The sequence below is a fragment of the Periophthalmus magnuspinnatus genome, chromosome 9 (genome assembly GCF_009829125.3).
Source record: "Periophthalmus magnuspinnatus isolate fPerMag1 chromosome 9, fPerMag1.2.pri, whole genome shotgun sequence".
In the NCBI taxonomy this organism is placed as follows: Eukaryota; Metazoa; Chordata; class Actinopteri; order Gobiiformes; family Gobiidae; genus Periophthalmus; species Periophthalmus magnuspinnatus.
In genome coordinates this window covers 513,234-530,568 of record NC_047134.1, presented here as the reverse complement: position 1 = coordinate 530,568, position 17,335 = coordinate 513,234, and the positions used below count along the sequence as shown (strand labels likewise).

At 41.6% G+C, this 17,335-nt stretch overlaps 1 protein-coding gene across 4 annotated transcripts in view; it reads right to left on the bottom strand.

The window, feature by feature from the left end:
• Positions 1 to 17,335, bottom strand: part of vps13a (vacuolar protein sorting 13 homolog A) — an 89,858-nt gene that overhangs the window by 15,128 nt on the left and 57,395 nt on the right. The window contains exons 53-66 of one of the 4 annotated variants that reach the window (XM_055223978.1): positions 16,828 to 16,932; positions 15,954 to 16,082; positions 12,165 to 12,298; positions 10,529 to 10,612; positions 7,825 to 7,957; positions 7,278 to 7,335; positions 7,036 to 7,207; positions 5,508 to 5,664; positions 5,033 to 5,179; positions 3,637 to 3,718; positions 3,469 to 3,538; positions 2,207 to 2,321; positions 1,806 to 1,919; positions 366 to 511 (exon numbers count right to left, since the gene is read on the bottom strand). In XM_055223978.1, coding sequence (XP_055079953.1) covers positions 366 to 511; positions 1,806 to 1,919; positions 2,207 to 2,321; positions 3,469 to 3,538; positions 3,637 to 3,718; positions 5,033 to 5,179; positions 5,508 to 5,664; positions 7,036 to 7,207; positions 7,278 to 7,335; positions 7,825 to 7,957; positions 10,529 to 10,612; positions 12,165 to 12,298; positions 15,954 to 16,082; positions 16,828 to 16,932 — 1,646 coding nt within the window. The remainder of the gene's footprint in view (positions 1 to 365; positions 512 to 1,805; positions 1,920 to 2,206; positions 2,322 to 3,468; positions 3,539 to 3,636; positions 3,719 to 5,032; positions 5,180 to 5,507; positions 5,665 to 7,035; positions 7,208 to 7,277; positions 7,336 to 7,824; positions 7,958 to 10,528; positions 10,613 to 12,164; positions 12,299 to 15,953; positions 16,083 to 16,827; positions 16,933 to 17,335) is intronic. The other 3 variants (XM_055223979.1, XM_055223980.1, XM_033971914.2) reach the window with 3 other exon arrangements.

The following is a 17,335-nucleotide window of genomic DNA, read 5'->3' as shown; positions in this document are numbered from 1 at the left end:
GTTCATCTGAATCTGCAGCATCGTATAAATGAAAAAATTAAAAAGGGGTTTTATTAAAAAAGTATCAAAAATCAGACACTAAAACTAGTATCAAAACTAGATACTCATTGTTGGCAGGATCATATTCTACTGTTTAAATGAGTGTTTTTATCATTGTGGTATCAGAATCTGTATCGAGGCTATTCCTTAGTATCGAAGTTGCGTTTGAAATTTTAATATCATGATTACACTAAATCAAGGCATGTGCTTTTTTGTTTCAAAATAACAATTAAAGGCATGTTTAAATATGGATATAGCAGTACTCAACAGCCACATCACATGACACTATATTTCTCAGTCTGAAGCTGTCCTGTGTGAGTGCGTACTTAAAGACCACGTCCTGCACGTCGGTCAGCGTGGCTCCAATACTCTTCAGCAGCAGGTTCAGACTCTGCACTGGGATCAGCTCTTTGTCCCTCTTCTCCTTCAGACCGTCCTCTCCTCCAGTGCTCAAAGAGAAGCTCAGGTGCATCTGAAACAACAACACAACGTTTAAACGCCCTCTCCTCCAGTGCTCAGAGAGAAGCTCATCTGAAACACAACGTTTAAACACCCTCTCCTCCAGTGCTCAGAGAGAAGCTCCTGAAACACAACGTTTAAACGCCCTCTCCTCCAGTGCTCAGAGAGAAGCTCATCTGAAACACAACGTTTAAACGCCCTCTCCTCCAGTGCTCAGAGAGAAGCTCATCTGAAACACAACGTTTAAACGTCCTCTCCTCCAGTGCTCAGAGAGAAGCTCCTGAAACACAACGTTTAAACGCCCTCTCCTCCAGTGCTCAGAGAGAAGCTCAGGTGCATCTGAAAAAACATCTCCACATTTTAAACATCAGGCAGTGGCTCAGTGGTACAGTGTTTGCTCACTATTCCAATGGCTGACAGTTCCATTTCCGCTCTGGCCGGTTCAGTTTTTTTTATTTATTGCCAAGGTGACATGGCCTAAAAATGTTTATCACGATAAAAAAGAAAATTTGCAATAACATTTTAATTGTGCCCATGTGACTCTCTCTTCTCTGATCTGTTCTGTCGTTTTCTCGTCACACACAGACCTGGAGTTGTGTTTTGTTTCATTCTCACATGTTTAACACACAAACCTGCAGATTTAGGCTGAGTTCTTCTCTCAAACTGAAAACACTCTGTTCCACCTTGTGATGTCATCATGTGGTGATACAGGAAGTGCTCCACTGTGTTTTTAAACTCCACACACTTTCACTAGAATCATTTGGATCATTTCAGTCCTGGAGTTGTCTCTTATCTCGACTGAACTAAAGGTAAAAGGAGCTGTTCACTTGAAAACTACCACTTGATGACATCACAAGGTGGAACGTCGCATTTTGAGCTTTGGAGATGTTACAGACGAATAATAAAGTGTGACTCAAACATGTGAATGAAACAAAACACAACTGCAGGTCTGTTTTTGAGGAGGAAACAGTATTGTAACATCTTACAGCTCTCAAGAGTCAATTTTGTGCAATACGGGACCTTTAATAGTGGCATTTATAATATTTGTACTCATTTGTTTAAGGATATTTACATGACTCAGAGTGTTTTAAAGCCAGTTTAAGTGTTTAGGCTCCACAGTCAGGGTTAATATGTCTGTAGATGTTAGGGTTCACAAGCTGCAGTGCACGCAGAAATATCACACAATATTCCAAATTTGAACAATATGATATGGACCCACCTTAACGTATTTATATATTTTTAAAAATCCTTTGTAAAGTGTGAAAAAGGCACTGAGAAATAAATGAGTCCAGAGTGAGCACACAGACCTTGATGGGAGAGATGTGGAAGAACTCGAACAGACTGACGGGAGAGTTATCTGCAGCCGAGCCGTGGTTCAGCTCAGCTTTTATGTACTCGATGTCCTTCTCAAACAGCTCCACCTGCAGGAGACACGTAGAAATCACATATAGATATAACAAAAAAAACAAGTTTATGCATAACAAAAACAATATAAAAACCTTACAATATTGATTTCATGAACATAAACAAGACACACAACACAAAAAAATGTCTAAACTTCCTCCCTAAACCATGTTTTTACTGTGATTGGCTGTGGACCTCGGGATTTAAACCCTCAATCATATCATAGATGATTAAACACGACTGAATTTTGATCCCCTTTAAACCCGAGGCTCAGCCCTAACCCACACATGGAAACGCACAGTACCTCCTGCTCCGTGGTGACAGCGCTGGCGTTCTCCGGAGTGAACAGGTCCAAGATGGCGTACAGGAAACCCAGGTCCACTTTAAGGTCCATCTCCTGAATCAACACCACGAAATACCTGCAGGAGACAGACTGTGAACTTAACTGAGTTTAACCTGAGCTGGAGACAGGTGAGGTCCTCAGGGAGAGTCTGAAGGGAACTGTCACTTTATAGATGTTTGAACTTTGACCTGGTTTATGTTAATATCTCTAATCACTGGGCTTATCCATATGAAACAAAAAACTGGCACAAACTTCTATGTCAGTTTAAGTAAAAGGGGGATTTTTGGTTTTAATAAATATAAATTTTAACCTCCTCAAACCTGAGCTCTTTCATGTCTTTATTCATTTCTCTTTGTTATTTGAGTTGATTGGACCTGATGAGTAAAAACACAGAATTATCTTTGTACATTATGAGAAAAATTATGTCCACATATGAGGACATTCGTTCTACGTTTTACTCATTTTGATAAAACATTTGAATAATGATTTGCAAAAACTATTCATTAAGAGCCTGAAACAGCAACATTTGTTCTGAATAAAAACAAAATGAGAAACAACAATTGTGCCTCTTGGAACAATGTGGATCATGTGAAGAGCTGCAGGACCAGGACACATGTGAGTTTACAAAAATAAATGTAAGAAAATATTCTGAACATTCTAAACCAGACATGGGCAAACTACGGCCCGGGGGCCACGCACGGCCGTTTGGTCTTATTAAAGTGGCCCGATGAACATGAACAAATTATATTAAAATAGGAAAGGGTAAACATTGTTTTTTGCTGTGTTTATTTAACTGAAATTTAATAAATTCATTATCAATTTAATTATTGCATTTGGAAAACGATTTGTACACAGCCTTGTATATTCAGGCTTTGCTACATGTTACAGGTCAAATGTCTAAAGTCATATTTACACATATATGTTCTGGCCCCGCCCCCTGTCACATTTTAGACCCACTGTGGCCCGTGGGTCAAACAGTTTGCCCACTCCTCTTCTAAACTCTTAAAAATATTCTAAATTGAACATTTTTGTATTATTGCTGTTCTTCTCTTTGCACTGTGGCCTAAATAATCCAAAATGTGCCAGGTCCCAGGAGGTTAAAGCCACAGTATGTAGCTTTCTGGAGGTTTGTGGAGATGCAAGCCTGCTCAGTTTTTAGTTTGTCAGTCCAAATAAAAAGTGCCATACTGCATGTAATATAATGTAATGTATTTCTGACATACTTGATTCTGGAGATGTCGGAGTGTCCGGCTGCTCTGGTCACGATGCTGATGTCAGTCAAAGGCTTTGGTTCTGAACAAAATCAAACATTTAAAAACATGTTTCATATTTATTCACATGTATATCATGAATCCAGTGTTTGGTGGAACAGCAGAAGCGTCGGCACAGACCTGCCTCCATGACGATGGACTTGGGCAGTTTGACTGGGTAGAACACGTACGGGAAGATGGCTCCTGGCAACTGGTTCTGGATCTGGCAAGAAAACACACAGACAATTATGTTTAGGGTTTGAATACATTTTATTTTTGTAATGTTTGTTTGTTTGTTTGTAGAATTTGTCCTCTGATTTTGTGGGAGTGTTAAGGGCAGTAACAGTGCAGCACCTGGAGATCCATCTGTACATCTTGAGCTGGTCTTAGTCAACAGGATCACAGTATTTTCTGGACTACAGGTGTCACTTTTTCCATAGTTTGTCCAGGGATGTGACTGAGTATAAGTGACTTATATGTGAAATTATTCAAATATATAATTTCACATCTTCGTCATCTTCCTCTGGAGTGGGTGGAGTTGTTCAGAAGCGACATTGAGGATGAAGAATTCAGTGGGTTTATTGATTTGGAGTGAGATCCAGAGTAAACTTGTTGTTTTTTCTTCTTTATTTATCTGATTAACTGTTAATATCTTACGTTAACAAACCAGACACGTGTTCAGTTCTGTCTGTGCTTCATGTATTTACATATGTGTTATGTAACGGTTAATTATACATGTTACATTTCACTTGTTTAACCAATAGATGGAGCTGGTGCGTTTGTAATACCTGTAAGAAAATTGACTTGACTTGTTTCTTTTATAAATTTCCTATTTCATTTCCCCTTATTTATTTCCACTTCTTTTATAAAACCATAAAGATGATAATTTTGAATTTGGAACAATATTGTAAATGTTTAGTTTATCATAATTCTAGTTTAAGGATGTGAAAACTGCTTCCTGTTTTCTGATTCAGTCTTTTATGCTAATGCTAAGTCTGACTCGACAGAGCACTATTTAAGAAACAACTGAAAAGTAAAATATAAAGTTTTGTGTTCAGTGGTTTGTTTACTCACAGGACAAAAGTGGTGTGTATGTTTTTCGTGTGTCGTCCAGTTTTACGGTAAATACGGTACCTTAGCTGAAGGAATTTGACTATTGTGCATGATTTTGGTTGACATGGGAAACCGCAGTGCCCAGAGGAAACCCAGACACAGGGAGAACATGCAACCTCTGCTCAGAAAGAACCCACAGGCCACCGCCAACACAGGAAAATCTCACTGGCTGCTCTGGTTTGTCGTCGTCTTTTAGATCCAGGTAATAAACGACCCTGACTCTGCTAACCTGTATGCCCCTGACCACACCTCACCTGTATGCCCCTGACCACACCCCCGGCTCACCTGTATGCCCCTGACCACACCCCCGGCTCACCTGTATGCCCCTGACCACACCCCGCTCACCTGTATGCCCCTGACCACACCTCACCTGTATGCCCCTGACCACACCTCACCTGTATGCCCCTGACCACACCCCGCTCACCTGTATGTGGTGGATCTGGACGCGGTACGACCTCTGTCTCGGGGACACGCTGTACTCAATCTTCACTCCAGGGAGGAAGTGTCTCCTCAAGGGGGCGTCAGTGGGCTGCAGCATCCTCATGTCCACACCGTTGGGAGTGAAGGAGACCTGAGGAACGACACCAGACACGGACAGCGTCAGAAATATGGAAATACGGAAATCTCACTTTGAAATTTAATTGGGCTGGTGGGGTATAACATGTTTCTTTTCAAATTTAACGATCAGATTTGGAAAGGAAACTTAATATTGCACATATCTGAATACATCTGAACTAATGAAGCAAAACTAATGCTTTATCTTTAACTCAAAACATATAAAAGTAGAGTCAACTTTTTAGAATTTATGACACAAAAGGTAAAACACAAAAATACATGTCCGACCAGAAGAACCTCTAGCTTGTATAAAATAAAAGTGTATGAAATGAAACGTGTCAGACCTTGAAGTTGTTCTCCAGGTCGGTGAGGAGGTGGTCGACCGGCTCTGTGGAGAGGTACGTCTGATAACTGCTCTCCAGGATCTCTGCGTCTTTGATGCTCAGAGTTTTCCAACGATCCTTCTTCTTTTTGGGGTTGTGCTCCCAAACCACGTCAGAGCTGTGCCACAGACACAACAGGGAGCTTTGAGTCTTATGCTTTTATCAACAGACAAATCAGGTCCTTCTTTCCCCGAGGTCGCTCCTGTTAGCCTTAGCAACAGGTTTGATTGACAGTGTTGCTAAGCACCTGCTCCCTGTTAAACCAGCAGTGTGGGCGGAAAGGGGCGTTACCTTCAACAGCCTCACTCCTGATTGGCTCTTTAGTTGCTATGACACGTATGGTAAGAATTCCACATATGGAACTCAGCTCCAGATAAGCCGCTGTAACTGCTCTGGCCTCGATGAGCTTCATTTGGAGCTGAAGCTGTGGTCACACTCACTCACTTCTGTATATAATCTGTATCAGGGCAATTTGACCCACGGGCCACAGTGGGTCTAAATGTGACAGGGGGCGGGGCCAGGACATATATATGTCAATATGACATTAAACATTTGACCTGTAACACACAAAGTGTGAATATACAAGGCTCAGTGTACAAACTGCATTAATTAAATAAATAATTCATTAATTAAATTTCAGTCAAACACAATAGAAAAACTCATGTTCAGTTTAGCAAAGTGACGGCTGATATAGTCTTTGAAAACTGCAACAGGCACACGGCCTTTGATCAGACTTCAGTGAAAAAATATTGTGTTGTCCACTCAGTGTATTGAACACAGTGAGTGTAACACACACTGTCCACTTTTCTTTTCTTTGATAAGCTCATTTTTGCAGAAGGGCTGATGAGAGAATAAGAGAGTAATACATGCAAACTGAAGTGCTCAGTCTTTGGGGAAATGTTGGCATTACAGGGGAAAGGCAAATTGAACAAGGTTTACCCTTACCTATTTTAACATAGTTTGGACACGTTCGGCGGGCCGGATTAATCAGCCCAAAAGGGCAGTGTGTGGCCCCTGGGCCGTACTCTGGTCTGGTCATACATGATGTGTACGAGGGTCGGGTCGCAGTGGTTCCTGGTGTTTTGATCTATTGTAATGTGTCATTTACATGTGTGTCATTTGTGGCCTCATGTTTTGGAAAACTCACTGAGGAGCAAATAGGGACAGAACAAGATCTCACACCAGAAGACCTCACAAGAAAATGTTCCTTATAAGTGCACAATCCTGAGACAGTTTTACTTTCCCCCCATGTGTTTTTCACTTGGTTTGGACAAAAAAAAGCATGAACTTGAGAGTTGAGTTACACCTCTGAGAAGCTGCAGTTCCAAAAATATAATATAATAAAATAATAAATATTAAACAAAATAATAAATAAGGAAACCGTCAAAAAAACAATCATTCTCACGGCCCAATCTTCTGTCTCGTCCCATCTCTATCAGAAAGTGACCGACACAAACGCAGACGGTGTGAGCGGTGTGAGTATCCATACCTGGTGATGCCGATGAAGGACACCTCCTGTCCCGAGGAGTTGTTGACCAGGGACACGCCCACGCTCTGTAGAGACAGGACCATTTCCTGTTCGGCCAGCTGAGCCTTCTCGCTCTCCGACAGCAGCTGGAAGATGGATCTCTCCTCTGTGAACAGCACCACCCTCTGCAGGCCTGGGGGGGAAACGCACGAGGTCAGACGGGCGGGTCAAACGTGGGTCAAATATGAGACAGAGGGGTGTACCTTCATAAAACGACACCACAAAGAGCTTCCCGTCTTTGTTCATGTCCTCCTTATGGTCCTGAAGAGACACAGACAGCAACACACACAGGATTTACTTAGATGGGATTATATGGGAAGAAAGTCAAATCAAAAGGCACGCTACGCTAATATGTTTGTTATGAACACAATTTGAATGAGTCCAGTGCTGCGTAGAAGAAGTTCAGATTTTTTACCTGTGACGTAATCTACGCAAAATACAAACAAAGCATTTTTGATGCTCAGAAAAGACAATTATGGATTAATAAAACCAGCGTGAATAAGTCCAGGTGTGTTTTTAATAAGGGGATAACAGCACAGGGTTAAAAGATCAAAGTCCACAATATGTACACACACAGAAATGGTTTTACATATACACAAAACTGTTTTACACACACCGGTTACACACTTACAGATATGTGGTTATGTATGCACAATTTATTTGAATAGTTCTTGGTCAAATTTGACTAAAATATTGCAGTAAGTGAGCGTAGGTCGTGCAGGCGTTCTGCTCTGTCTGCTGCAGTTGTACCTTGACACTCTCCAGTTTGCCGCTGTAGGGGCCACACTTCCAGCACAGCTCCCTGGACCCGGTGGGCTCGGTCCAGGTGTAGTACACGGCCTTCCCCGCCTCCAGCTCCTCCAGCTCAGCCTCCACCTGAGAACTACACCCACAGATACACCGTGAGAACAGAGAGAGAGGAGGAGAGAGAAGCAGTTTAAGAGTCCAACCACCAGAGGCACTGCATCTGATCCAGGAAACGCAGAAACTACAGCCAGCAATGACCGGGAATAACCCACACAGAAACTAGAGCCAGGAACAGCTTTAACCAAGTCTGCACAACGGAATACATTCATATCACAAGAAGTACAAACCTTAAAAGTAAAAGTAGTGATTTTGTTTTTGTTTAAAAGGGCCAGTTTTGTGAATAATTAGAGACTTTTTTTTAAGCTCAAAATGTTATTAAATATATGAGTAAAAGTAAAATATTAAAATGAGTATTGAAGCATATTGTTGTGCAGCCTTATTTTTAACATTCGCATTAGAAAAAAACATTAAGAACAAAAATAAAGCCCAAAAGGAGCTCAACTAAGCAGAAGAGTTTTCACTGCAGAGTCCCATGAGCCGCGGTTCAGTTTGTCTACAGAGAGAAAGATGAACTCTAGAAAGAAGAGACAGCTTTGAGACGACACAACAACCTGCCTCTGTCTCTACCAGTGAAGATGTTTATGATTCAACATAAACTGAAACTATGGGGTGAATGAAGCCGTTTCATGAAGTTAAACATCTCTGAGGCTTGTTTTCTGTCTTGTTTTCATGAGTTTCTGAGCTTGGTCCATTTAGCTGGAAGATTTGTGTGTTATTTATGTTTCAATCTGATGGGGAGAAACCAGAGGAAACCATCGAGACACAGAGAGAACATGCAAACTTATTCACTCATATCTGTCCTTGGTGTATGTGTATTCTTCACTGGTGAGATCAGAAGCAGGAGGAGTTGACAAACCTGTTCCTGGACCGTCTGGACACACTCTGGACTCATTTCACTGCATCATTCAGTCCAGTCTGATATTAAAGGGGCGGTACGTGATTTTAAATAAATGCTCTTTACAACATTGTTTGGTAAAAAGTGCTAAATATGAAATTTGAAACACACAATAAATATAAAATACATAGGATTTTCTCAGGTAATACAAGCTTCAGACAGTGTCACCTTCTCATCGAGGAACACTGAGACTAAGAATCATGGGAAATCAACTGACTGACACTATCTCAGACACAGAGATCTGAGAACTATAAGGAAACAACTACATAACAGACAGTTGTAAAAGCCAAAAGCAAAATCTGTCACTGGACAAAAGTTGTAGGAGTGAAGATGTTTGGCTGCTCGTCCAAGATGCTTCAGAAACAGAGACTCCATAAGAGACACTCTGTTGAGAGAGCAGCTCAGGACCACAGTCTGATGTACATCTACATAAGAGAATGAACAGAGAGAGAGAGAGAGAGAGAGAGAGAGAGAGAGCAGCTCAGGACCACAGTCTGATGTGCATCTACATAATAGAATGAACCAACACAGAGAGAGAGAGAGCAGCTCAGGACCACAGTCTGATGTTCATCTACATAAGAGAATGAACAGAGAGAGAGAGAGCAGCTCAGGACCACAGTCTGATGTTCATCTACATAAGAGAATGAACAGAGAGAGAGAGAGCAGCTCAGGACCACAGTCTGATGTGCATCTACATAAGAGAATGAACAGAGAGAGAGAGAGAGAGAGAGAGAGAGCAGCTCAGGACCACAGTCTGATGTGCATCTACATAAGAGAATGAACAGAGAGAGAGAGAGCAGCTCAGGACCACAGTCTGATGTTCATCTACATAAGAGAATGAACAGAGAGAGAGAGAGCAGCTCAGGACCACAGTCTGATGTTCATCTACATAACAGAATGTACCAACATGAGAGAGAGCAGCTCAGGACCACAGTCTGATGTACATCTACATAAGAGAATGAACCAACACGAGAGAGAGCAGCTCAGGACCACAGTCTGCTGTTCATCTACATCTCAAAGACACTAAGAACATAGTGAAGTTCAGATCTGACCATCCTTAAAGAGGAATGAGGCCTGAGACATCATGTTCTGGGACACCTCTCCATTTGCTTGTTTTCTTTTGATTAATTTGTCTGTTTCATTGCTGATTTTCTAACAGTCTTTTGGTAAAATTAATTCTCATGTTCAGCCCTAAGAGTCTGCTGTTGTGATTTTGGGCTTTACAAATATAAATTGCAGTGAATCATCTCTCCTCCATCTATAACTCCATCCTCAGACCCAAAACAAACAAAAGAAACAAAGAGAACTATAGAGCGAGCCAGGATGTTAGCTCCTCCCTTCAGACAGTAGTAATCTGACCAGAACTGAAGAAGAGACTTGGACGGGCAGACAAACGTCTTCACACTTAAATGTTTTGTCCAGTTTAACTTTTACAGTGGATGATGACAGATGGCTGTTTCTGTGTCATGGTGCGATATCACAGCAGCAGAAACGACTAAGTGGGCGGGGCTAAAAGGTGGTTTGGATCAGGTACCGGCCCTTTAATTAGAATCCAAATACTTTTCTCCATAAACTTGTGGTTGATTTGTGTATGTCCAGTCATTATTCAGGCTGTATCACGTGTAGAGTGACGTCTTTCACTACAGTCTGAGTGCAGAGTGGTGTCCTGGGTCCTCCTGGTCCGTGTTGTACCTGTCCCTGTCAGAGAAGGGCAGGTCGGGCAGGTCGGGCAGGTCGAGGAGCTCATCGGCGACCCACTGTGGCTCACGCTTAGCACTGCACCAGCGCCACAAACAGACACATTACTGTTAGTCCATTCAGTGCCAACTCAAAATGTAACGGTATGTAATCACACGAGAGCAAAGAGGTCAATATCAAGGATTTAAAACTACCGTAAATTTGGGACTATAGGGCGCGCCTGAATATAAGTCGCAGGTTTTTATATTGTAATGTGAGAAATTTACACAGAAAGACGATACACGGACATGCTTTTTTTTAAACTGTGCCTGAAAATTGGCATCAACACGGGATGAACACACCTGCAGGTTTAGAAAATAAAGCTGCACCAACACGGAAAATCTGCTTTTATTTCCTCTGAAAGCTTTTGTCGTCTTTTTACATTGACCGAGTTGGATTCATTGATGCCGAGCTCACGTGCAGTGGCTCTATTTCCTTCTTTATCTTAAAAACTGCATCATATCCATTTCTTCGCATGTTTTCCATGATGCGCAAAATGACCATTCAAAATCAAAACTAGTGAATTCTTCAGAGCAGAATCTTTCCCCACGTCTGTCTCACTTTTACGTTTACAGCTAGAGAGCGCCCCCCGGTGGCCGTTACCCAGTAAAATTCTATAAATAAGCCGCACTGCTGTATAGGCCGCAGGGTTCAAAGCGTGGGGAAAAAGTCGCGGCTTATAGTCCGAAATTTACGGTATATAAAACAAGGAACTATAATCAAAATATGGTGATATATGGTCAAAAGTCACACAATCAAAATGAGTCGTTTTGTCACAGATAAACACTGAGGGCGGAGCATATTTGGACAAAACTTTGGGATGTTAAAGACCCTACACTACATTATGTTCTGATCTGTTCTAAATGTCGTTTCCTCGTCACACACAGACCTGGAGACGTGTTTTGTTTCACCATTTAACACACAAACCCTGCAGATTTAGGCCGAGTTATTCTCTCAAACTAAAAACACTCTGTTCCACCTTGAATCTTGGATCATTTCATCCCTGGAACTGCCAAAGTCTCATAATCTAAAGGTAAAAGGAGCTGTTGAACTTGAAAAACTACCACTTCATGAGATCACAAGGAGGAACAGAGCATTTTGAGATGTAGACAAACAAACAAGATTACGCACTGTGTGAATAAAAAACACAGCTCCAGGTCTGTTTTAAGGAGGAGACAAGGTCCTAACGTGGTTTAAACCTCACAAGAGACAGTTTGGTGAAAAAAATGACTTTTAACAAATGCAAACGTCATTCTCAGAGCAGCACGGTTAGATTCTAAAAGCTGTATTTCACTGTTACTAAAAAAACATATGTAAACATCTGAAATCCATCGTCTTATACTGCTCCTCCATCCAACCTCCTCAGCTTCTCCTCTTCTTCTTCACATCGTTCACTCTCTCCACAGATACATTTAATTTGATCTATTCATTATATTATGAGTCATTTCTCCAGGTTGTGTTTGGCAGCACAGACAGAAGCTTCACACTCCACAGTCCGGGTGAATCAGGCCCGTGACCCTCTCGCTGTGGGGCGTGAGCACTAACCTCTGTGCCACCGTGCTGCGTGTGTTTCTCAGCAGGAGCGTCTCACCTCTGGTTGAAAAACAGAGTTTGATCCTTGGTGTGGTTGATGATGAGGAAGGGAGCGGCTCCTTCGTGGTACTCAGAGAAGCGGATCGTGGCTGAGTGTTCTGATAGGTTCACGTCCACGATGATCCCGCCCATCTGCAGAAAAACAACCAATCAGTGTAATATGGGCCTTTAAACAGTGTAATATGGGCCTTTAAACAGTGTAATATGGGGCCTTTAAACAGTGTAATATGGGCCTTTAAACAGTGTAATATGGGCCTTTAAACAGTGTAATATGGGCCTTTAAACAGTGTAATATGGGCCTTTAAACAGTGTAATATGGGCCTTTAAACAGTGTAATATGGGCCCTTTAAACAGTGTAATATGGGCCCTTTAAACAGTGTAATATGGGCCTTTAAACAGTGTAATATGGGCCCTTTAAACAGTGTAATATGGGCCCTTTAAACAGTGTAATATGGGCCTTTAAACAGTGTAATATGGGCCTTTAAACAGTGTAATATGGGCCTTTAAACAGTGTAATATGGGCCCTTTAAACAGTGTAATATGGGCCTTTAAACAGTGTAATATGGGCCTTTAAACAGTGTAATATGGGCCTTTAAACAGTGTAATATGGGGCCTTTAAACAGTGTAATATGGGCCTTTAAACAGTGTAATATGGGCCTTTAAACAGTGTAATATGGGCCCTTTAAACAGTGTAATATGGGGCCTTTAAACAGTGTAATATGGGCCTTTAAACAGTGTAATATGGGCCTTTAAACAGTGTAATATGGGCCTTTAAACAGTGTAATATGGGGCCTTTAAACAGTGTAATATGGGCCTTTAAACAGTGTAATATGGGCCTTTAAACAGTGTAATATGGGCCTTTAAACAGTGTAATATGGGCCTTTAAACAGTGTAATATGGGCCTTTAAACAGTGTAATATGGGCCCTTTAAACAGTGTAATATGGGCCTTTAAACAGTGTAATATGGGCCTTTAAACAGTGTAATATGGGCCTTTAAACAGTGTAATATGGGCCCTTTAAACAGTGTAATATGGGCCTTTAAACAGTGTAATATGGGCCTTTAAACAGTGTAATATGGGGCCTTTAAACAGTGTAATATGGGCCTTTAAACAGTGTAATATGGGCCTTTAAACAGTGTAATATGGGCCCTTTAAACAGTGTAATATGGGCCCTTTAAACAGTGTAATATGGGCCTTTAAACAGTGTAATATGGGCCCTTTAAACGGTGTAATATGGGCCCTATAAACAGTGTAATATGGGCCTTTAAACAGTGTAATATGGGCCCTTTAAACGGTGTAATATGGCCCTTTAAACGGTGTAATATGGGCCCTTTAAACAGTGTAATATGGGCCCTTTAAACGGTGTAATATGGGCCTTTAAACAGTGTAATATGGGCCCTTTAAACAGTGTAATATGGGCCCTTTACACAGTGTAATATGGGCCCTTTAAACAGTGTAATATGGCCCTTTAAACGGTGTAATATGGGCCCTTTAAACGGTGTAATATGGGCCCTATAAACAGTGTAATATGGGCCTTTAAACAGTGTAATATGGGCCCTTTAAACGGTGTAATATGGCCCTTTAAACGGTGTAATATGGGCCCTTTAAACAGTGTAATATGGGCCCTTTAAACGGTGTAATATGGGCCTTTAAACGGTGTAATATGGGCCCTTTAAACAGTGTAATATGGGCCCTTTAAACAGTGTAATATGGGCCTTTTAAACAGTGTAATATGGGCCTTTAAACAGTGTGATATGGGCCTTTAAACAGTCTAATATGGGCCCTTTAAACAGTGTAATATGGGCCCTTTAAACAGTGTAATATGGGCCCTTTAAACAGTGTAATATGGGCCCTTTAAACAGTGTAATATGGGCCTTTAAACAGTGTAATATGGGCCTTTAAACAGTGTAATATGGGCCCTTTAAACAGTGTAATATGGGCCTTTAAACAGTGTAATATGGGCCTTTAAACAGTGTAATATGGGCCTTTAAACAGTGTAATATGGGCCTTTAAACAGTGTAATATGGGCCCTTTAAACAGTGTAATATGGGCCCTTTAAACAGTGTAATATGGGCCCTTTAAACAGTGTAATATGGGCCCTTTAAACAGTGTAATATGGGCCCTTTAAACAGTGTAATATGGGCCTTTAAACAGTGTAATATGGGCCTTTAAACAGTGTAATATGGGCCCTTTAAACAGTGTAATATGGGCCCTTTAAACAGTGTAATATGGGCCCTTTAAACAGTGTAATATGGGCCCTTTAAACAGTGTAATATGGGCCCTTTAAACAGTGTAATATGGGCCTTTAAACAGTGTAATATGGGCCTTTAAATAGTGTAATATGGGCCTTTAAACAGTGTAATATGGGCCCTTTAAACAGTGTAATATGGGCCCTTTAAACAGTGTAATATGGGCCTTTAAACAGTGTAATATGGGCCCTTTAAACAGTGTAATATTGGCCCCTTAAACAGTGTAATATGGGCCCCTTAAACAGTGTAATATGGGCCCTTTAAACAGTGTAATATGGGCCCTTTAAACAGTGTAATATGGGCCTTTAAACAGTGTAATATGGGCCTTTAAACAGTGTAATATGGGCCCTTTAAACAGTGTAATATGGGCCCTTTAAACAGTGTAATATGGGCCCTTTAAACAGTGTAATATGGGCCCTTTAAACAGTGTAATATGGGCCCTTTAAACAGTGTAATATGGGCCCTTTAAACAGTGTAATATGGGCCCTTTAAACAGTGTAATATGGGCCTTTAAACAGTGTAATATGGGCCTTTAAACAGTGTAATATGGGCCTTTAAACAGTGTAATATGGGCCTTTAAACAGTGTAATATGGGGCCTTTAAACAGTGTAATATGGGCCTTTAAACAGTGTAATATGGGCCTTTAAACAGTGTAATATGGGCCTTTAAACAGTGTAATATGGGCCCTTTAAACAGTGTAATATGGGCCCTTTAAACAGTGTAATATGGGCCTTTAAACAGTGTAATATGGGCCCTTTAAACAGTGTAATATGGGCCCTTTAAACAGTGTAATATGGGCCCTTTAAACTGTGTAATATGGGCCTTTAAACAGTGTAATATGGGCCTTTAAACAGTGTAATATGGGCCTTTAAACAGTGTAATATGGGCCTTTAAACAGTGTAATATGGGCCTTTAAACAGTGTAATATGGGCCTTTAAACAGTGTAATATGGGCCTTTAAACAGTGTAATATGGGCCTTTAAACAGTGTAATATGGGCCCTTTAAACAGTGTAATATGGCCCTTTAAACAGTGTAATATGGGCCTTTAAACAGTGTAATATGGGCCCTATAAACAGTGTAATATGGGCCCTTTAAACAGTGTAATACGGGGCCTTTAAACAGTGTAATATGGGCCTTTAAACAGTGTAATATGGGCCTTTAAACAGTGTAATATGGGCCTTTAAACAGTGTAATATGGGCCCTTTAAACAGTGTAATATGGGCCTTTAAACAGTGTAATATGGGCCTTTAAACAGTGTAATATGGGGCCTTTAAACAGTGTAATATGGGGCCTTTAAACAGTGTAATATGGGGCCTTTAAACAGTGTAATATGGGCCTTTAAACAGTGTAATATGGGCCCTTTAAACAGTGTAATATGGGCCCTTTAAACAGTGTAATATGGGCCTTTAAACAGTGTAATATGGGCCCTTTAAACAGTGTAATATGGGCCCTTTAAACAGTGTAATATGGGCCCTTTAAACAGTGTAATATGGGCCTTTAATGAAGTAAACATAATAAAATATAAAACTGCGTGCTCACAGAGTTGTCGAGGTGCAACAGGAGGCAGTTCTCAGGTCGGGTGAAGTCGATGATCTGAGGTGGAGACAAACCCTCTACTTTAATCTTCAGCCTCTTTGTGTCGTTTTCAGGCCAAAAAGGAACTGCAGACTGAAGAAACAACATCACATTTACACAAACACAGACACAACTACGATTTAAACTGCTCTGTGTCTAGGCCTGTCACGATAACACATTTTGAAACACGATGTTGCTACAGAAGAACATAACGATAAACGATAAAACTGGATCATTACAAACATGAGCCACAACAAATAAACAGCAGAATGAATAAATAATATGTCTCCAAAGTGACTGTCTATCGTATTACATAAAAAACCTAAAATATACAGCTATGATACTGACACTTTGCAGCTCCCTGAGGGTGTGATGCTAACTGGAGGTACTACTCTGTCTGAAGCTCTCATACTCAACGTAAACTTTAATCCAAGCTCCTTTTTTTTAACACAATCTGACCAGAAAGGACTGATTTAACAGAAACTACAACAGATGAGCTCATTTAACAAGTCCTTCTTAAACACAGGCTAGCTAGCATTAGCATTAGCATTAGCCAACAGTTTTTCAGTGAATCACTCTCTACATTTAGTTGAAAATCAAACTCTTAAACAGGACTATGAGCTCGGACTGAAGGCTCCTGAAAATGTGACGTTTAAATCCACTTTGTATATTTTCTTGAGTTTTCAGGCAATATTATTATTATTTTTTTGCTAATGTGCGTATTGTGTCTCCGTGGTAACTGCTGAACATTCCACCATAAAGACACATGTAGAACACGATACTGAACGTTAAGTGGACAAAGTACTTATTGTGACAGGCCTATCCGTATCATCACCACCTGCTCAGACCCTATGCATATGTGTGTGGGCTCCTCTTGGGGCTGTGAGCTCTCTGCCTCAGAGCGGCTGGAGGAGGGACACTTTAGGCAGACACAACCCTCAACCTAACGAAAAACAGCACAGAACAACTTTAATGACCTATGTGCGGCCCAGAGCCGAGAGCAGGACGAGAGCCGAGAGCTGAGAGCGGGACGAGAGCCGAGAGCGGGACGAGAGCCGAGAGCAGGACGAGAGCCGAGAGCGGGACGAGAGCCGAGAGCGGGACGAGGGACGAGAGCCGAGAGCAGGATGAGGGACAAGAGCGGGACGAGGGACGAGAGCGGGACGAGAGCCGAGAGCGGGACGAGAGCCGAGAGCCGAGAGCGGAGAGCGGGCCGAGAGCGGGCGGAGAGCGGGCCGAGAGCGGGCGGAGAGCGGGCCGAGAGCGGGCGGAGAGCGGGCCGAGAGCGGGCCGAGAGCGGGACGAGAGCGGGACGAGAGCGGGACGAGAGCGGGACGAGAGCTGAG